This window comes from Sus scrofa, chromosome 8, assembly GCF_000003025.6.
Source record: "Sus scrofa isolate TJ Tabasco breed Duroc chromosome 8, Sscrofa11.1, whole genome shotgun sequence".
Taxonomy (NCBI): domain Eukaryota; kingdom Metazoa; phylum Chordata; class Mammalia; order Artiodactyla; family Suidae; genus Sus; species Sus scrofa.
This window is the reverse complement of record NC_010450.4, coordinates 30,507,237-30,529,288: the sequence shown is the minus strand read 5'-3', so window position 1 is coordinate 30,529,288 and position 22,052 is coordinate 30,507,237. Positions and strand designations below refer to the sequence as shown.

Genomic DNA, 22,052 nt, shown 5'->3' with positions numbered 1-22,052 from the left:
CCTTCTGGATTTCTGAGTTTGGGGCCAGAGTCCCCGTCTCTTGTTGATAAAAAGGTGGGAGGTATACTCCTGGGAGCTGCTGGGAGTCTTGATTCTGGCTTCCTGGAGGTGTAGGTCTTAGAATTTGCTGTGGATGTGCAGAGAAAAGCAAAGAAACCATTTTTTTAAAGAATAGCCTGTTTTGAATGGCCAGAGAATCATTTCCACTCTTTAATAGTCCCCCTGCAGCTCCAAATTCAGATGCTTTTAGAAAAATTAATACTAATTTTGGTATCACAATAAAAATGTCAACATTCTTCCTGAAAAAGCTTAGAAACACTGATCAGCTCAGGAGCAGTGACTATTCCTAGAACACAAATTATAATCTCTAAATAACATTTCTCACTAAAAGGAATCAGAACTCCTTAGAGAAATGGCTGGTTCCAGAGCTCGGACAAGAAATACAATCTGGGAGCTCCTTGGTAGCTCAGCGGATTAAGGATCCAGCACTGCCACTGCTGCAGCTTGGGTCCCAACCATGGTGTGGGTTCAATCCCTGGCCTGGGAAATTCTACATACTGGGTGCGGCCAAAAGAAAAAAAAGATAAAGAATGAATGGGGAGTTCCCGTTGTGGCGCAGTGGAAACAAATATGACTAGGAACCATGAGGTTGAGGGTTCGATCCCTGGCCTCGCACAGTGGGTTAAGGATCTGGCGTTGCCGTGAGCTGTGGTATAGGTTGCAGACGAGGCTCGGATTCTGCGTTGCTGTGGCTCTGGCGTAGGCCAGTGGCTACAGCTCCCATTAGACCCCTTGCCTGGGAACCTCCATATGCCACTGATGTGGTCCTCAAAAGACCAAAAAAAAAAGAACAAATGGGATTTGTAATATCTTGTACCTGCAAGGAAACTGTCAAGGACTAATAGGACTATGTTAAAAAAAAAAAAAAGTCAAAAGTAAAGGGACAATTTAGGCCTCAAAAATAGTATCAACTGCAATACATTGAAATACATGAACTACACTAAAAATCCATGAGTTCATAATGAACAAAATCACCTCATTAGTTACTTTTGGAGGATGTCAGGGAACCAACTTATTGTTCTGAAATCTAGTAAATAAAAACAAAAAAATAATCACGTATTTACCTTACTTTTCCTTTTCAGGGTAACCAAATAGCTGATATGGAATTCAAAAGGAATGAAAGAATGAGAATATCTTTTTGCAACCCCCAATGAAATAATGGCTCTAGGTATTAAAAATTAATTGGCTGCTAAAATCACTAGGTGAAAGACTGATGGGAATCCTTATAATGACCGCATCAAGCTGAACATACCTCCATGCCCACACCCATTACTCATTTTTTTTGGAGAGGGGTGGGACATATGGAAATTCCCAGGCCATGGACCGAATCTGAGCCACAGCTCAGACCTATGCCCCAACTGCAGCAATACCAGATCCTTAACCCACTGCGCTGGGCTGGGGACAGAACCTGCACCACAGCAGAGATACCACCAGATCCTTAACCTGCTGTGCTACCGTGGGAACTCCCCCAATAGTCAATCTTGACACCATAAAAAGTGAAACGATAAAAATTATGGGCTGTTATGGACTGAATGCTTATGCCCCGCCTCCGCAGGAATCAAATCAGCTGGCTCCTTGATCTTAGACTCAGCCTCCAGAATTGTGAGAAACAAATTTCTGTTGTTTAAGCCACCCAGTCTGTGGTACTGTGTTAAGGCCACCTGAACTAAGATGCGGGCTGACTGACGTGATGAAATAAGAGGTCCACGGCATTATCTATGAGGTTGTGTTTCCAACATTATCAAATCCACGTCTAATTGAACATCATATTTAATTACTAGTTAGCTGGATACGGAGGAGGTAGAGAAATGAGAATGCAATCAGCTAAATCTAAAAGATGTCAGGAATCTCTCAAGACAAATAACCCATTTTCTTAACAATAGATGATAAGAGGGTAAAGTGAAAGGGGAAAAAAAGGAGAAGGGAGAAGAAAGAAGGAAGAAAGAGGAGGAAGAAAAAGAAAAGAGAAGAGGAGCTGGAGGGAGGGAGAGAGGGAGATGGGGAAAGAACAATATCTTGATAAAAGGGACTTAAGGCACTTTTATATAAACTACGTGCACTGAAGGACGTTATTTGGATATGATGTGAATTCACCAAGCGTGAAAAAGCATTTACGCAACAGGTGGGGAAATCTGAACTGGCTCAGAGGGACAATATCAGATGACTTCAGGTGACAATATCAAGAACGTATTGTTGGAGAATCTGGAGCCACAATACATCATTGCTGGGAATGTAAAATGGTGCAGCTGCTTTGGGAAATGTTTGGGCAGTTCCTCGAAATGTTATTCACAGACTTAACATATGGCCCAGCAATTCCACTCCTAGGTATATACCCAGGAGAAATAAGAACACATGTCCCCACGAAAGCTTGTCCACAAAGGTTCACAGCAGCATTATTCATAATAGCCCCAAAGGAGAAACAACCCAAACATGTATCGGCTGATGAACAGATGAACACAATGTGTGCAGCATTCGATGAAATATTATTGGGCCATAGAGGAATGAAGTACTGATACGTGTTACAACAATGCATCTATCTGACGAAAAGATTTGTATCCAGAATATGTAATAACACAGTCATACAAATCAGTAAGAATGAGATGATAATATTAAAAATTAGGAAAAAGATCTGAACATAACTTCATAAAAGTGGATATTCAAAAAACATATGAAAAAGTGTTCCATATCATTATTTTTTAGGAAAAAAAAATGAGATACCACTACACACCTATCAAAGTAGTTACAATGAAATAGACGAATAAGCGTTGGTGAGGTTGGGGACCAACTATATTCTTTTACAAGGTTGGTAGAGTGAAACTGGCACAATTACTTTGAAAAAAATGTTTAGCAACATCTACTCTTGCTGAAAATATGAACCCTATGACATAACAATTTTACTCCCAAATACACCCGACAAAACTGTTTTATGTCCATCAAAAGAGATGAATAGCTTTATTGCAACTTTATTCATAATAAGCCCAGACTGAGACAACCCAAATATCCAGACAGAAAATGATGGTGAAGAAATTGTGACAATCAAAGGGTGGAATACTACACAGCCATGAAAAAGAATGACCTATTTCTACACTTGATAACACAGATGCCTCTGCAGACTTAACTCTGGCTGAAAGAAACTGTACACAAAAGAGAACATTTGTACGATTTCATATACGGAATTCATAAAAAGTAAAACCACTCTATAAGGATAGAAGTCAGAATTGTGGCTACCCTTGGTGAGGGGCACTGATTGGAAGGCAACATGAATGGGCCTTCTGGGGAGCCTGGTCTGGGTGGGAGTTACACAGGTATACATCTATGAAAAGACAAACTGAGTTGTATACTTAGGATTCATGAATTTTACTGTATGCAAATTACACCTAAAAGAAAATCCAAAAGTTCTTATCTTTTAGAGACAGGTTTTATATCCACAAGTGAAATGACATGATGTCTGTAATTTGCTTTAAAATAATATAGGGAGAGAGGGTGGGGAGATGAATAAAAGAAGATTGGCCATGTATTGACAGCTGTTGAAATGAGGTAACAGGTACCTGGGAGTTTGTTACACTGCTTGGTTTACTTTTGTAAATGTTTGGAAATTTCTTCAAAAAGTTTTTAAAAATTAGCTTTCTTAAATGTTTCATTACAGAGTTTACTTACAGTTTCAATTGCCATTTCTAATGCAGCATTATCTTCTGAGTTTGGACATTTCAAGAAGTGTTTAAGTGCCTGAAATGAGAATTGTATAGCAACTGATTTACAGACTGCTTTCATATTGGGAAAAAAAGCTTTGACACACACAAAGTAACTGGCTTGTGAAAATATCTTCTTTTTAACCATGAGTTTACACAGTGCGGGGACTTAAAAAAATATATACTTAAAAGGTTGAGTGTGTGAGTTCCCTGGTGGCCTAGGTTAAGAACTTGGTGTTGTCACTGCTGTGCTGTGGGTTGCTGCGGTGGCTTGGGTTTGATCCCTGGCCTGGAAGTTCTCATGGCATGACAAAAAAAAAAAAAAAAAAAAGTTGTGTGTAGTTTAAAAAGTAGAAGTATCCAGTTGACACTGTGAATAATCTAGTTCTGATTTCAAATGAAATCAGAATGAAAAATGTGCCCTCTTTCAGTAGAAAGATTTAATTATTTTCATTCATTTATTCATGCAAAAAATATTTACTGACAACCTGCTGCTCTGTATATTCGACTGTGCTAGACGCTGTGGAAAATACCAAGAAGGACAGTATGTGAACTGTCTTTTTGTAGCAGGTTTAGTCTAATTGGTGAGATCTAGGTGATGTGACAATAATATAAGGAACCAATTATTTTAAGCCATAGCCGTCTAATCCCGAACACCATATCACCACACCTATGAAGATGCTTAAAGCTATAAAAGCTGGAGTTCCCATCGTGGCTCAGTGGTTAACGAATCCGACTAGGAACCATGAGGTTGCAGGTTCGATCCCTGGCCTCGCTCAGTGGGTTAAGGATCTGGCGTTGCTGTGGCTGTGGTGTAGGCTGTCGGCTACAGCTCCGATTGGACCCCTGGCCGGGGAACCTCCATATGCCGTGAGTGCAACCCTAGAAAAGACAAAAAAAAAAAAAAAAAAAAAAAAAAAGAGTTATAAAAGCTTAAGAGACAAATGGGGGAGTTCCCATTGTGGTTCAGCAGGTTATGAACCCAACTAGTATCCATGAGGATGTGGGTTCGATCCCTGGCCTCGCTCAGTAGGTTAAGGATTCAGCATTGCCACAAGCTGCAAGGCAGGTCCCATATGCGGCTTGAATCTGGCACTGCTGTGGCTGTGTTGTAGGCTGGCAGCTGCAGCTCTGATTCAACCTCTAGCCTGGGAACTTCCATATGCCACAGGCATGGCCCTAAAAAGCAAGGAAAAAAAAAAAAAAAAAAAGAAAAAAGGAGAGAAACAAATAAATGGGAAGTATTGCCAGGTTTTTAAGTATAGTTGATTCACAATGTTGTGCTGATTTTTGCTGTACAGAGAAGTGACTCAGTCATATTTTATATATATATATATATATATATTACATTATTTCCATCCTGGCCTATCCCAGGAGATTGGATATAGCTCCCTGTGCTGTACAGTCAGACCCTGTTGTCTATCCAGGTAGTTTTATGGGCGCTCTGGGGAAGAAAAGATGATTAAACATGAGGATGATCTGGGAGGAATCACAGAAGAAAAAGGACTCGAAGATGAACAGGTCTGTGGTGGCGGCATGGGGGGGAGCACAGAAGAACCCGGAGGGGAAAGGCTGGCGGGAGGGCAGGACTCTTCAGTGGAAAAAGTGAGATGCCAGCCTGGCAAGTTCAGGCTGGTTGGTCAGTTGCGGAAACTCTCCCAAGGACCAGCTGAGGCGTTTACACTCAGTGCCTAGGAGGCCAGAAAAGCAAACTGGTGGCCTGAGGCCGAATTCGCACACAGACCTACTTCTCTGGCCAGTGAGATGTTCTCCAAACGTCTGGGCCTATGTTTTAAGACTGACCCAGACTTCGGTTCCTGGTGAAAAATCCTCTGACCTGAGAGGAGGGGACCCCAATTCCTGAGAGGCAACACTTTCTTGGAGGTGGGCAGCCGATGTCCCGCAGTCCTGAGCCTGTCGCACAGCGAACGCACAGCCCTAACCCACGGGCTCCCCTGTTTGACCACCGTCACCCCCGCTTTCAGGGTGCTTCAGGGGAACAGGGGAACAAAATGAAGGATGCATTACTGAGAGAGAAGCTAAAATAAAATAGGAAACCACTGCAATAATCTAAAGTGAGATGACCCAGCTCTGGATTAAGTTGATGGTGGTTAGAACAGAGAGAGCGAGCTGTGAGAGCGGTGACCCAGAATGTGACAGGGGGTCGGGTGGGGGTGGGAGAGAGGCGAAGGCTTGTAAGGGAGAGTCTGAGATTTCAAATCCAGGTGTTTGGGAGCTTAATCTAGTCTAAGGAATTTCCTCTCATAACCCCTGTGGAGTCCAAAGTATGTTTTCTTGGCGAATACTCACTCGTGCATACTGGCCACATAGCAAGAAGAATTTTCCAGCCTGAAAATGTCTTTTTTCTCCTTCAAAATATAAAGCAATGCTTTGATAATCCTCATTAGTAGTGTCTCCAGAACCTACAACAGAGATTCACTGAGTAAAATATTCTGAGAAAAATTTACCTTTTTTTTTTTTTTTTTTTTTGGTCTTTTTGTCTTTGTTGTTGTTGTTGCTATTTCTTGGGCCGCTCCCGCGGCATATGGAGGTTCCCAGGCTAGGGGTCGAATCGGAGCTGTAGCCACCGGCCTACGCCAGAGCCACAGCAACGCGGGATCCGAGCCGCGTCTGCAACCTACACCACAGCTCACGGCAACGCCGGATCGTCAACCCACTGAGCAAGGGCAGGGACTGAACCCACAACTTCATGGTTCCTAGTCGGATTTGTTAACCACTGAGCCACAACAGGAACTCCCCTTGTTTACCTTTAATTGCTAACCTAAAAATAAGACCTAGGAGTTCCCTGGCAGCTCAGTGAGTTAATGATCTGGTGGTGTCACTGCTGTGGCATGGATCTCAGCTGTGGTGCGTGTTCAGTCCCTGACCAAGGGAACTTCTGCAGGCCATGTGTCAGATACCATCATCAGTGTCAGTTTTCACCACAAAACACGTTTGCCATAACAACAACCCCACGAATCAACTCTGTTCCATCTTCTTTTCACACAATCAGGAGAGGAAATTAGGAGGCTTTGTAAGAATCTAGTTCATAGTTTGACATTACACTTAGTGACTTTTATCTTTTTTTTCTTTTTACTTGCAGCATATGCAAGTTCCAAGGCTGGGGTCCATGTGGAGCTGCAGTTGCCAGCCTACGCCAGCCACAGCCACACTGGAGCTGAGCCACATCTGTACCTACCCGGCATCTTGCAGCAATGCTGGATCCTACACCCAATCAGCGAGGCCAGGGATCAAACCCACATCTTCAGAGAGCGAGCATCAGGTTCTTAACCCACTGAGCCACAATGGGAACTTCAACTTTTATCATTCTTTAAGAGTCTAAATCTCATTTCCCTTTTTTTTTGGTTGTTTTTTTAGGGCCACACTCGAGACATATGGAGGTTCCCAGGCTAGGGGTTGAATCAGAGCTACAGATGCCGGCCTACACCACAGCCACAGCAACGTGGGATCCAAGCCATGTCTGCAACCTACACCACAGCTCGCGGCAATACCGGATCCTTAACCCACTGAGCAAGGCCAGAAACAGGACCTGAGTCCTCATAGATTCTAGTTGGGTTCGTTACCCACTGAGCCACAAAGGGAACTCCTCAATCTCATTTCCTTAACAACAGGAACAAGCCAGGATTTTCCTAGTTTCAGAACAACCAGGAGCAAAGTTTAACCATCGTGCAAATGTAATCCATCTCCCTTTCTCAGCAATGCCTGGCTTAAACAATTGTTTGTACGTGTTTGTCAGACAAGGAAGATGATATTCGAGTGGACAAGAGATACCATTTAAAGATAATCACTGTTTTCCCTTTCTTATGGTTTTTCTTTTGGTTTGAGGCCTAAACATATGAAGCAGCTACTGAGACCCCAAAGCTGCTGGAGTTCCAATGCATCGTTTACATTTACCATGGGAGCTGGAGGCCCAGGAAGACACAAAGTTGGTAAGAACAGCCCTGTGCCTCCAGCTCAAGGCAGATAAGGAGCTGATAAGAGAAGGTGGTAAAAGAAAGGTGAAGAAAAGTATGTGTTATGTTTTGGAGTGCGTGTGTGCGTGCATGTGCGTGTGTGTGTGCGTGTGCGTGTGTGTGTTTTATAGGATAAGCCACATCCTTGTGAAATTAGACAAACAGAAATGCTTTAGCACGATAATGATCTACAATGTTAGGACAAAAAGGTCATCTGTCAAGTTAAACATTAATAACTGCAATGTTGCTTTTCTCCTTCTGTTCTTTCTCCAGCTCTCTATTGTCTCTATTTATCGGAATGACTTCCTAAGATGTTAGAAGAGGCTTTTTACCTATTACTTCCCTTGAAGACTGAAAAAAGTTCCCATGAATCCTACCATCAATTCTTACATTTTGTAAATTAAAAAAAGGACAAATATTATAATTCCACTTATATGATGTACCATGAATAGTCAATTTCATAGAGACAAAGTAGAACACTGGTTACCAGGGCTGCGGGGTGAGGGGAATGGGCGTTACTGTGTCCTGGGTACCAAGTTTTAGTTTAGGATGATGAAAACGTTCTAGAGACAGATGTGATGGTTGCACAACAACGTGAATGTACTTAATGCAACCAAATTACACACTTTAAAAGAGGCGAAAAGGGTACATTTATGTTATTGTACCACAGTAAAAAAAGAAAAGTCACACCACGAATAATGTTATATATAGTCCATAAAGTGAAAATTATTTCAGTAGTTTCTTTTCTTTTTGGCTTTGCTGGCAGCATGTGGAAGTTCCCAGGCCAGAGACTAAAGCCATGCCACAGCAGTGACCCAACCTACTGCAGTGACAATGCTGGATCCTTAAACCACTTTAAGAGAACTCCAGTAGTTTCTAAGGATAATTACAAACATGGGAAGAAAACCTACAAGGAGATATTATCAGAATATACAATTTTCTTTTGGACTTTCAAAATCTTTAAAAAATAAAAATGGGAGTTCCCTGGTGGCCCAGTAGGTTAAGGATCTGGCATTGTCACTGCTGTGGCACAGGTTCATTCCCTAGCCTGGGAAGTTCTGCATACCATGGGCATGGCCAAAAAAAAAAAAAAAAAAAAAAAAAAAACTTTAAAATGACATCTTGTGGGGTTAACAGATGCAAACTATTGCATTTGGAGAGGATAAGCAATGAGATCCTGCTGTGTAGCACTGGGAACGGTGTCTAGTCACTAGTGATGGAACACGATGGAGGATAATGTGAGAAAAAGAATGTATATATGTATGTGTGACTGGGTCACTTTGCTGTACAGTAGAAATTGAAAGAACACTGTAAACCAACTATAATGGAAAAAAGAAAAACCATTTACAAAATTAAAACAATAAAAATGACGTCTTGTGTATATCCCTCTTCATCGAATAAATCCTATATTTTTAATTTATAATTCAATTTTAAAAATTTATGAAAACATTTACTTTTTCAAAAATCTGTCTGCCTTTCCTATTACTTTCATTTTAGAATCCTGCTTTACCCCTGGTCGATCAGTAGCAGGATTTGGGAAATCTGGCCTCTTGTGGAAGTCACTCCAAACACCTTAATTTTTGAAAATGGTCTTAGAATTCCATCTCACCTTTTAAGGTGATAGGAGGGATCTTGAAACTGAACAAGTAACATAGAGCTACACGTGGGTCTGTATATAAACTCTGTGCACATGAGTGTGGATATACTGTATAATCTGATCATTAGATCCTAAGGGTCAAGGTGTTTCTATGATAAAATCTTTAAGAGAAATTAGGGAAAACAATGATATTTACCAATAACATCCACATAGATTTCCATTTTGTTGTGTTGCTGAGCCAGTGTGAAAGCTTCATTATTACATTTGGACATGACAAGAAACTGGATGGCAGACCCATAGTCACCTAGCTGGAGAAAAAACCTGAAATAAAGTACTTTAATTAGCTTGACTCAGTTAAGAGAAGCTTGTCATTTACAAAAGAAAATCTTTTTCGACCATAAGAAATCATTTAAAGAGAAAACTGTATTCAGTCAACTGCAGCTCTATACTATATGCCCGTATTTGGAAAATGTTCTCTTAGACACTGACCAAAACAAGCAGATTTTGAATTTAAACACTTACAATTTTTTTAAATAGAAAAGAATAAATATTTCCTTTGAATTGATTTATTTGATACTAAAGGGAAGTGGTGGCTTTCTTTTAAGGCTATCTTTGGAAATCCAAAAATATGAATGCACTGTGTTACCTGGCTACCATTTTGGCTCCATCCAGGGACTGGGTCTCTCTGACAATCCTGACAGCCTTTTCGGGATTGTTGAGGTGATCCAGGTAGATGCGAATTACACTGTTCCACTGCTTTGCATTCTCATAAGCCACAACGGCTTCTTTGTATCTATAAAAGACACTTAAGTCAGACTAACTTTCTTAACACTGCCACACTTGCCGGATCAAATGTCAATAAATGTTTGGGACACTTTTCTCTTTTATTGACGGTGGTTGCTGCTTTTTCTTGAACTTGTTTCCTATCAGAAAGCATACCAGGAACCATGTCACAAAAATACGTTGTTTCAGATGTTTGATAAACTAATAGTAACATACCAATATTGAATTGTGTTTTATTATCTGAGCCATAGCTATTCCATTTTTTTCCATTTTTGAGTGGAAATACGGTAACAGTAACGTAGGCTTATTTTAGGAAACAGAAAATATAAAACTTTTCACAATTAGAGCTTAACAGTGACATATAAAATCTTTGTGCATGGACCTCTAGATGGAGCTCAAGGCTTCCGTTTAGTTCGCATAAGCTCTCCAGCTCTTTCCATCTTTACAGGACATTTAGTGCACATCTCTACTTCTTTTTCCTTTTTTGTCTTTTTTAGGGCTGCACCCAAGGCATATGGAGGTTCCCAGGGTAGGGGTCGAATCAGAGCTGCAGCTGCCAGCCTATGCCACAGCTATAGCCACGCCAGATCCAAGCCACATCTGTGACCTACACCACAGCTCATGGCAACGCTGGATCCTTAACCCACTGAGCAAGGCCAGGGATTGACCCCAACCCATGTCCACATGGATACTGGTTGGGTTTGCTACTGCTGAGCCACAATGAGAACTCTCTGGATCTCTATTTCTTAAGGTTACTCTTCTAAAAATGGAAGCAAATAACCTTTAAAAATCTCTGAATACATATTGCTCAATAACTCTCGAAAGGCTTTAGAAATTTATGGTCCCATTAGTCATGCCCAGCCAGTATGTTCTGACAGAATGGTTATTAGTGTAAAATAAATCTTCTCCCAAAGTGACAGGTGAAAATGACATGCTGTTGCTTTAATTTAATTACTCTTAGTGAGACAGAACTTTTTCATGTTTACATGAAATGTAATTTCATAACTGTATTTCCTTCTCTGGGACTCTTTGTCTTTAGCCCGTTTCCTCCCAGTGCCTTTGAATTTCTTACGTTAATTGCAGGAAATCTTGGCATGTTTAGGATATTGACTGTTCATAACTATATTTTAATACTGTTTCACAGCTTAAATAGTGCAGCCATAGGTGTAGAATTCCTATTTCTTCACTTTTCTTTTCCTCTGTGTCCGTAAGTTACCCTCCTTAATAAAATGACTATTGCCTAACTTCATTTTCATGCCATATTGTATCAAAATTTCAACTTCCAATATTTAATCCTCAAATAAAAAATGACATAGTGAGCCCATCTCTGAATACCTAGAGGATCAACTGAGGTACATCAAGTATGGGAAAAATTTAATAGTCTGGTACTTCAGGCTCGGTAGGGGGCAGAGAGGTTTTCTTTTCCTGCTTTGTCTCTCCTAGAGGGTTGCAAATAAAATAGTCCATTTATAAAATACTACTCTTTTAAGCTTGTATAAAATTGAGAAAATGTACGAACCTTCCATCTGCTTCCTTAGCTTTGGCAAACTGCAAGTGAATCTTTGGAGAAGACACGTGAGGCAGAAGCTCACCAACTTTTGCCCTAGAAAGGCAGGTTTAAGAGACTAATTTCAGCATTACGTTTGCTTCAAAAGTAGCTTCCTACTGTCAGTTGTTAGTTTTTAGGAGTCAAAAGACAGTTATCATGATCTCTAAAAAATCTTGGCCCTTATAGGTAAAATATTTAATTGCTTTTTCCCCGGCCCCCGCCTTCCCGGCCCTACCAGCCCCCTCTCTGTGGGAAAATGAAGGTCAGTTCATTAACCCCTTGGAGGCAATAGGGCCTTTTTGTTCTAGTAATTTATCTGATCAGGGATTTCCCCATATCAAACCAGGGGAATGAATGCACTGTTCTTTGGAAAAAGAACTGTTAACAGGAACTCATCTAAGAAGAGGAGATGGAGGAAGGGTCTGGATAGAGGCAAGAGGTGGAGAGGTGTGAGGAGCAGCGAGGAAACCAGTGGGGTGATCACTGACACACATGCATCTCCGTACCTGCGCAGAACAAATTTTAGCAGTCTTACCAATTCTTACAGCGGATGTAAACAGATGCTGCTTTGTCATAGTAGAGACCTTTTTCATACAGCTGAGCTGCTTCTGAAAATTGCTAAAATAATACGAGATCATCAAAATGCAAAATTTAATATGTATGAGACCCCATGAGACTTATGCACAAAAGAACCGACCTTCATATTCTCCAGGATGGCACCACAGTCTCTTTTAAGGACCCTGCTGGGATGCTTGAGCGCCTGGCTAACCCCTCGGCGGATGTCTCCCATTCTTATGGACATCTGGGCGATGCCAGCCAGACACACCTCATCATGCTCCTGTAATTAGAAGGCGAGTAACTAACAAATCAGACCCTAACTTAAAATGATGTATTTCAGCAAAACGATTAAATCTAAAATAAGCCCAAAGCTTATGGTTTACTTTCATTAATCTTTTCCAAAAAAAAAAACTCAAGATTTTGAAATAACACTGAGTCTTCATCTGTTGTGGAGTTCTTGTTGAGGTGCAGCAGAAACAAATCCGACTAGTATCCACGAGGATGCGGGTTTGATCCCTGGCCTCGCTTGGGGAGCTGCGGATCTGGCGTTGCCATGAATAATGGTACAGGTTGCAGGAGTGGCTCTGATCCTGCATTGCTGTGGCTGTGGTAGGCCGGCAGCTGTAGCTCCGATTTGACCCCTAGCCTGGGAACTTCATATGCTTCGGGTACAGCCCTAAAAAGAAAAAAAAGAAAAGAAAAATCATCTGTTGCAAAGTTATATTCTTTTTCTTTCGAAGTCTAGATCTTTTGTGCTCAAGACCAAATTTTTACTTCCCCATTGTCATAATACCTTGCGTTATCTTTGTATGGCTTCTTGGTATAAACTTTTATGTGAGAGAAAATACACTGGGTACATAACATAAATGCTATGAATAAAATTAAGAGAAAAAGCAAATTGAAGATTACTCGCATGATGAAACATAACACCTTTATTCATTTAATTATTTTGTGACAGAGGAACTGAATTTTATATTTGATTTTAAATAACTTAAATGGCCACATATGGCTAGTGATGACTATATTTAATAATGCAATTAAAGACAAACTAAAAATTTTTTTTTGGTCTTTTTGCCTTTTTCTTGGGCCGCTCCCACGGCATATGGAGGTTTCCAGGCTAGGGGTCTAATCGGAGTTGTAGCTGCTGGCCTACACCACAGCCACAGCAACATGGGATCCGAGCCACGTCTGCGACCTACGCCACAGCTCACGGCAACGCCAGATCCTTAACCCACTGAGCAAGGCCAGGGATCGAACCTACAACTTCATGGTTCCTAGTCGGATTCGTTAACCACTGAGCCATGATGGGAACTCTAAGACAAACTAAAATTGATGCAGCCACATGAAGAACACGTTAAAACCCCAAGAGATATATAAGCAAAGGATATAACCAGGCAATTCATTAAAAAACATACAATTGGCCAAAGAATAAATAAAACATGCTTGACTTCAATAAAAATCAAGCATATGCAAAATAAAATGAAATACGCTTTTTTTTTGCTGATAAAATTGGTAAAGATTGGTAGTGTTGCGAATGTGGAGGAAATGGACACTTTCATACACGACTGACAACTGGTTCAATTACTACAAGTTCTTTTGGAAAGCAAGCCAGCAATATGAAAAATTAAAAGCACACTTTTTATGACCTAGAAATTCCACCTCTAAGAATATGTCCTTCTGGAGTTCCTGTCGTGGCTCAGTGGTTAACAAATCCGACTAGGAATCATGAGGTTGTGGGTTTGATCCCTGGCCTCACTCAGCAGATTAAGGATCCAGCGTTGCCGTGAGCTGTGGTGTAGGTTGCAGATGCGGCTCGGATCCTGTATTGCTGTGGCTCTGGCATAGGCTGGTGGCTACAGCTCCGATTCGACCCCTAACCCGGGAACCTCCATATGCTGCGAGTGTGGCCCTAGAAAAGACAAAAAAAAAAAAAAAAAGAATACATCCTTCAGAAATACTGTCTTAGGTAGATACATATGCTAGGCAAAATATTCACTTCACTACAGTGTTTTTTTAATAGAAATAAACCTGCAAATAACTATAATTCGATAAGTGGGTAGAGGAAAAAACATACAAACAATGAAATTTTAGAAGTTCTTAAAAAATTAAAACATTCAGATGTACTGATTTGGAAAGACCTTAAGGAAACTGTTGCAAGATTCTCAGTTGATCTTTACTGAATGAATGGAAATGAATGATTTCATGTTTAGTAAAAATCCCTATTATATACATATCTATATGATTTGAAGAGATTCTGGATGGAATTATATAAAATCATGAAGAGTGTTGGGAGTTCCCTGGTTCACTAGTGGTTAAGGACCAGGCATTGAACTACTGTGGCACAGGTTACTGCTGTGGCTCAGGATCGAACCCTTGCCCAGGAGCTTCCACATGTCACAGGTGAGGGTTGGAGGGATAGTGAACAGTGGTCACCGATAAGGATGGATGGAGGAGATAACATCAAACTCCCACTTTGCAGGTTAATATACTTTGGTGATTTTTCAAATTCACTATAATGAAATTGTTATTATTTATTTATTTATTGTCTTTTTCTAGGGCTGCACGTGTGGCATATGGAGGTTCCCAGGCTAGGGGTCGAATCGGAGCTATAGCCACCAGTCTATGCCACAGCCACAGTAACGCGGGATCCAAGCCGCGTCTGCAACCTACACCACAGCTCACGGCAACGCCAGATCCTTAATCCACTGAGTGAGGCCAGGGATCGAACCCACAACCTCGTGGTTCCTAGTCAGATTTGTTAACCACTGAGCCATGATGGGAACTCCGAAATTGTTATTACTTTTATAATGAAATGCCAGGTATAAAATAGAAAATACAAAGATTTTCAATCTTGCTATCACCTAATTTAAAAACAACCATTTTTATCACAAAATATAGTGTCTTGAGCTAAAATTCTGGGATGGGAGAGTGGGCTGGAACTGGGAGTAAAGTACATGCTCACCAGGTTCATCATAAAAGACACAGCATGAGGAATGCAATGGAAAATCAAACTTTTGTGGACTGGGAATTCACTTTCAAAGTGGTTACTGAATTAAAAAAAATTTATTCGGGAGCTCCCATTATGGCTCAGTGGTTACAAACCCAACTAGTATCCATGAGGACTCAAGTTTGATCCCTGGCCCCACTTAGTGGGTTACGGATCCAGTGCTGTAGGTCACAGACGCAGCTCAGATCCTGTGTGACTGTGGCTGTGTGCAGGCCAGCAGCTGCAACTCCAATTTGACCCCTAGCCTGGGAACTTCCATATACTGCAGGTGCAGCCCTAAAAAAAAAAAAAAAAGTAATATAGTTGATTTACAATGTTGTATTAGTTTCAGGTTTCAGTACATCAAAGTGATTTAGTTATACATATACATATATCCATTCTTTTTTCAGATTTCTTTTCCCACATACATTATTAGAGAATATTGAGTAGTAAAACTTTTTAAGAGTAATAAGGAAAAGCCTTATGAAAATCATGGTTCATCTCTAAGTGGGAAGGGATAAAAATTTTATTCACAACCTTAATAAAAAGTTCATATTTAGGGTGCAATGGAAATATATCTTTTTCAGACTGATAAAAATACTGTCAACTTCAGTTTTTAAGATTTCAACGCCTTTTAAAATGATTTAAGCATATCCTTGCAAAGTTGTTAATAAACTGAAAAAAGGCTCAACCTGCTCTATGTTCAATAAATACAATGCAAATAAGATTATTTTTAAAGGAAACTAACAACAAAGCCAAAGATAGTTATGCATAGCTTATCTTTACTCAAGGTTACCTTATTATCACCTGTTATTCCTTTCTCATAATGAGCCAATGCATTTACATAATCACCCCTGAAAGAAAATCAGAGTAAATTTTAATACACATTTTAGTATCCTATTTACATATACAAGATTTAAAAGATAATCTGTCACTGAGTTGCTTAAGCACATAAAAGATGTGGTACACAACATTTATGTTCGCTTTCTTTCAAGTGCAGTGTACTTTAAAAATAATTACTAAGCTAGATTACGCTAAGACTGTGAGGTACTAACTTTGTAGTATGCTAGGCATTTGGGGGAGCTACATTAAATATTATGGGCCACTTTTGCTTGGGGCACTCAATGCCAATCACGTAACCATAAAAGCCAACGTTTTTTCCAAACAATATTAATAAGTACAGTATGTATTGACAGAGTCTGGCTAGAAATGAAGAAAAACACTGAGGATGACCGTTCTGGGGGTCCTGGTTCTTACTCTGATAAAAAGTATCATATACACATGATATAAATACTGCTACTCCCTATTCCCATGACTGATGCTAATATGCATCTGCAAAACCGGAAGACATATTTACTATCTCGATTAATTTTTATTACTTGGGATGGAATGGATCGGTGATTTGCCCAAGATCAGCTTTGAAAATGGCATTATTTGAGCTCCAGCTTATCAGCTTAGACCAGTTATTCGACCTCTTTCATTTCCCTCAGTCTCCTCATCTGTTGGTGTACAAGGAATTTTTTGAAGGAGGAGCTGTTCTGCTGATTGAGAACTTGGTTTTGGACAGCCCAGGGCTTCTCAGTCAGCAATGCTCCCAAATGCAAATTTCTCCTACTTGGACCTAAAGTACATCAATACAGCTATGGATGACTCCTGACAGTTCTTCCTTCAGGAAGCTGCGGTTTTTCTTGGACAAGCCCAATTATGAGACGCTAAATTAAGACCTTGGCACTCTTACTCTATTTTGATGGTCTTTTAGCTCACTCACTTTATTGCTTTATTATGGGACACTCATGTAGGCCTAGCTCATTATTCTAATGCCAGACAAGAGAGCTACATACTTCCCCCAGCTGACAGACTGGTCCTGCTTTGACCTAATCAAGGTCTTGGCTGCATGAAGAAACCACCTGCTGGAACTGAGCAGGGACCCAGGGCCTTGGCATCAAAACCAGCAGCTGCTGGCTACTGGGATAGTGGATGATGACGAGACAGACCTAGTTAGTTACTATTATCATGAGGGAAAGTCTCTGGATTGGGGAGGCTGGGTGTATATTTAGATTAGGGTCCAGGGGTCAGTACAGAAATAGCAGTGAATGTTTTGGGAATGGGTGGCTTCATGGTCAAGTGTTGAGCAGAAAGGCTTAAAAAATATCAAAAACATCACAGGCTTTCAAGTGGCTCAGCCCTTCTGGCTGTAATGAGACAGTTTTTGAGAATTTGCTACAGAAGCTTTGATTCCTCTGAATGACGAGACAATGGAAGCTCTCTGGATGGGCCCAGGGCTTACTTGAGGGTTTTGCTCTGACGGCATATGGGGGGTCATCTCCCAGGGCAGTGAACCTTTTCTCTTCACTTTAAGACCCCATCACTCTCAGGACAGAGACAGAGGGCCAGGGTACTGAGGCCTTGTCCCGTGTATTATTCTGCGCGAAGATTCCAATTTGTTCTTCTTCATTTTTTTCATTTGTCTTTTGTCTTTTTAGGGCCATACCCACGGCATATGGAGGTTCCCAGGCTAGGGGTCAAACCAGAGCTGCAGCTGCTGACCTACACCACAGCCACAGCAACACTGGAACTGACCCACATCTGTGGCCTACATCATAGCTCATGGCAACACCAGATCCTTATCCCACTGAGCAAGGCCAGGGATTGAACCCACATTCTCATGGATACTAGCCGGGTTCGTTAACTGCTGAGCCATGACGGGAACTCTCCAATTTGTCCTTTTTAACACATGGATTTACTTTGTAAGGGGCAGAAATGTAACAAATTTAAATTGTTGACGAAGAAGAAATAAAATCTCCAAAAAGTTTTTATCTGCAAAATGGAAAATTTTAAATAAGATATCCTGTTTGAAATGCAAGAGTACTTTTTGATGGAATAATTTCTACAACTATCATCTGTGTGTCAATATTCTCAATGAATCTAAAGTCTATATGAAAATAAAGTGGAATTATGTTTTTAAAAAAATCAAATGTTAGAACCATATTTCCTTTGTTCAAAGAATAATATTTTCCCACATTTTACTATTTTTGAAATTGGAATGTATCCTTTAAAGTCAAAAGAAACTGGTATTTCATTAGTAGCATTAAGCTTGGCTGAATGTGAGCTTAAAATTGGATCGTGAATGCTTCTAAAATTACACCTCCATGCAGCATTAAAATAAAAATGTATAGTCTGTCAATTAAGACTACTGACAGTTAGGACTGTCTAGCAATTAAGAGCACTAGAAAATTCTAAAAATCTCAGAATAGATTACAGCATTTCCAAAGGAAAGACTGGAGAAGCCTATTCATCGTGCATCATGAAGGGTTATTACTCAAGCACTGCATATCTTCCTGTGAAGAGCTTCTGGCCTAATTTTCAACATTAACATGAATTTTTTATCCATATGCAATTCATTTTATTTATTTATTTATTTTTTTAGGGCCACAACCACGGCGTATGGAGGTTCCCAGGCTAGAGGTCAAATCAGAGCTACAGCTGCCAGCCTACACCACAGCCACAGCAACAAAGGATCTGAGGCACGTCTGTAACCTACACCACAGCTCATGACAGTGCTGGATCCTTAACCCACTGAGTGAGGCCAGGGATCAACCCGCATCCTCATGGATACTAGTCGGATTCCTTTCCACTGCGCCACAACAGGGACTCCAGTGCAATTCAATTTAAAAAAAGTGTAAAATTAAACAAAGAGGAACAAAGCCCGGTATTTTTCACTGTGCCTTGAAGTCACATTGCAAATCCTCAAAGTGTTCAAAGAGGTCAAGATCATGACTGTAAGTTAAGAAAAGCAGAGTTACCCTGATGCTATGTGTAACTGCTATTGGCTAAATGTGATTTAAAACAATATTTAGACTCTAAATATAGAAACGGCTTAGATCCAATCTTAGATTTTGATGCTGCAAATGAAGGTGGATAAATACATGGATAAGACATCATTAGTTAGAACAAAAAGCTTTTTTGGATGTACAATTAATATGGCTTTTTCTACCTAAGAAGCAATTATTAAATCAATGGCCTTATAATGAACAGCAGTTTAGAATTGAAGATATTCAGTAATTAGATATGGACTGAAACATATAAAGACAAGGACTTACGTGAATTCAAGCTGAATAGCATATTCTTTTGATATAAACGGTATCTGGTCTGGGGCTAAACGCTTTGCCAGCTGTAGAGCACTGTCCCAGTGCTGTAAATCCCTTCTCATCTATTAGGAAGAGAAAAATGTTAATTTCAAATAGCAAATTATTTTTGCACAGTCACTCTATAGTGCTGGTTTTAATAAAAGTGATTACAGACACTTTTTGTTTAAAAATTAAACTTGATCTTTCCAAAGACAGTAACTTACTATGGCATACATTCCCAATGTAGGTGACAGAGTCCCGAAGGGGTGAAAATTGGGTCTTGGGGAGAAAAACATCTTGACTCTTCCAGGGGTTCATGGCCCTCCCCAACTCAATCCTAAACAAAATCTTATTCTCTTCAGTAATTTTCCTCCATGGGAAAAAATTAAATTGAATTAATTCCATCAACTAAATTAAAATTATTATTTCCTCTTAGTGGGGAGAGCATTAAAAAAAGGTGGGAAAGTCTTTAGGAGTTGATAGAATTTTCTGAAAAAACCTGAACCTATATCGTGAGACAAATAAGGGCAAAATAAATAAAATGGGGTTGTGTCTTTCTCCTTGGCTCCTGAGGTCTTTTATCTGTGTCTGGTACACAATTCCACAGACTAACTCACCATTAAAGAGTAAACCATTAGTCTTTGGGGCTTCACTCCCGGATTGAGTCACCCTTTGCGAAGAATGAACACTGGTTAACGTTTTACCAGTGCTAGTTTCTGCCAGAGTCTGTTCTAAGACAGGAGCCTACTGGCTTTTCACAACCAGGCCTTTTGTAATGAGCTGTTCTTGTGTCCATTTTAGAGATCCAGACACTGAGGTAAAGAGCCTCGTTCTGTACATGAGGTCACCTTGTTTGTGTGTGTGGCAGGGCTGCCAGTCGGGCTTTGCCTCTGACCTCTTTACCCACCTAACTTGTCGGCCTTCAAAGTGAGGTTCAAGGAACGACAGGGTCCAATCACCTCTCCCGCTGTGAAGCTGTCCCCTCAAGTCCCTTACAAATCCAGCAGCACGTGGCAAGTGTCCACAGCCAGTGCAGAAGGGCTAAGGGGACCTGATTCCCCTCAAGTCTCCCTCCCCCAGGGCAGCCGTGTTCCTCCTGTGTGCACCCGGCCAGCTCAGAAAATTCCAGGGCGCCCCCTCAAATGATACTGGAACATCATCTCAACTTTCTTCTTAAAATGCATTTAGTTCCCTTAAAATTTAAAAATGAAAATCTGCCATAGAACAATTTAAAAAAGAGAAACGTGAGGTGAGGAGCACACACGCTTTCCTCTAGGCAGCTGTGGAAATGCTGCCCGAGGTGGAACAAGGTGAGTGACCACGGCCACCATCGCTGGGTCTTCACAGGCCATCAGGAGCTGATCTAAGAGAGCGCATCTCATTCTGAAATCCTCACAACAACCTTGTGGGTTAGATACTGTTACCCCTCCTTTATTTATTTATTTACTTTTTAATCTTTTAAGGCCACACCCGCTGCATGTGGAGGTTCCCAGGCTAGGGGTCCAACGGAGCTGGACGCCAGAGCCACAGTAATGCCAGATCCGAGCCCTGTCTGCGACCCACACCATAGCTCACGGCAGTGCCGGATCCTTAACCCACTGAGGGAGGTCAGGGATCGAACCTGCATCCCTTATGGATGCCAGTCAGATCCATTTCCACTGAGCCACAACAGGAACTCCTTGTTACCCCTCCTTTAAATGGGATCCAGAGCACAGAAAGATGGACTCACTCATCCGAGGCTACACCGAGTTGGGATTTGGGATTTGAACCCAGACATGCCCAATGCTGAAGTCCACGTTCTGATCTGCTACCGCACCCCACCCCTGCGCCCCGCCTCGGTGCTCCTCTTCCCTGCCTGTGCGAGGTCCTCCCCTCGGTCGGGTCCTTCTCCTGCATCCCTCACCCCGAGGAAACTGGTAGTGATACACAGGCCTCTCTTCATGCACAAGAGAATTTTACACAATAAATAAAACACAAATGCACCTCAGTTTTCCCCTTTGGAAAACAGAGAAAGTGACAGTCTGAATTCGAAAAGGAGGGAGGCACATGGTGTTTGGCGCAGAGAGATCTGAACTCCAGAAAAGGGGAGACCTCTTCGCACGTCCCTCCCCGCATTTGCTGCCATACCTCCAGGGCGGCCACGGGGCAGCTGGATGCCAAGTACAGGTCCTGAGCCAGGTTGAAATCACTAGTAAACATGGCAAGATGTCCTGCCAAGAGATGACAGTCCTCTATTCCCTGCAAACAAGAGCAGTCTTAATGAGAAGACATACCACGGTTTGGTTTTTATTTAAGCACTGGGCTTAGGAGGCAGGGGCAGTGGTCCATTAGGGAACCCATCTAGGAGGTACGTCAGATGAACTGCAGAGATTTTAAATATCTGGCTAAATACCATTTGAATGCTCATCTGATAATTCCCATACGATGCTGTTTACCTTTATCTGTTCCAAGGACATGACCATGCCAACGTTTCCGATTGTCCGATACACGCGGATGGCAAACTCTACTTCCATGTGGTATAGACAAGCTCGGGCCAACTCATTCCAGGCGGCATGATCATTCAGAATCTTGCAGACTTCCCAAGCATCAGGAAACCTAGCATATGAGTATATAAGCTTAGTCAGGGAGCTCTATTTTGCCCCCTCTTAGGCAATTTTCAGATTATGTACAATTGTAATGTTGTGCTCTAGATAAATTTTGCAAAAACATTCCTTAATTTTTAATTGTCA

At 41.1% G+C, this 22,052-nt stretch overlaps 1 protein-coding gene across 4 annotated transcripts in view; it reads right to left on the bottom strand.

The window, feature by feature from the left end:
* Window positions 1-22,052, bottom strand: part of WDR19 (WD repeat domain 19) — a 99,731-nt gene that overhangs the window by 24,411 nt on the left and 53,268 nt on the right. For all 4 annotated transcript variants that reach the window (XM_021101110.1, XM_021101111.1, XM_021101112.1 and 1 more), the window contains exons 18-28: window positions 21,759-21,918; window positions 21,451-21,561; window positions 19,297-19,406; window positions 15,993-16,050; window positions 12,350-12,490; window positions 12,188-12,270; window positions 11,623-11,706; window positions 9,967-10,113; window positions 9,517-9,641; window positions 6,060-6,172; window positions 3,718-3,786 (exon numbers count right to left, since the gene is read on the bottom strand). In XM_021101110.1, the coding sequence (XP_020956769.1) occupies window positions 3,718-3,786; window positions 6,060-6,172; window positions 9,517-9,641; window positions 9,967-10,113; window positions 11,623-11,706; window positions 12,188-12,270; window positions 12,350-12,490; window positions 15,993-16,050; window positions 19,297-19,406; window positions 21,451-21,561; window positions 21,759-21,918 (1,201 nt within the window). The remainder of the gene's footprint in view (window positions 1-3,717; window positions 3,787-6,059; window positions 6,173-9,516; window positions 9,642-9,966; window positions 10,114-11,622; window positions 11,707-12,187; window positions 12,271-12,349; window positions 12,491-15,992; window positions 16,051-19,296; window positions 19,407-21,450; window positions 21,562-21,758; window positions 21,919-22,052) is intronic.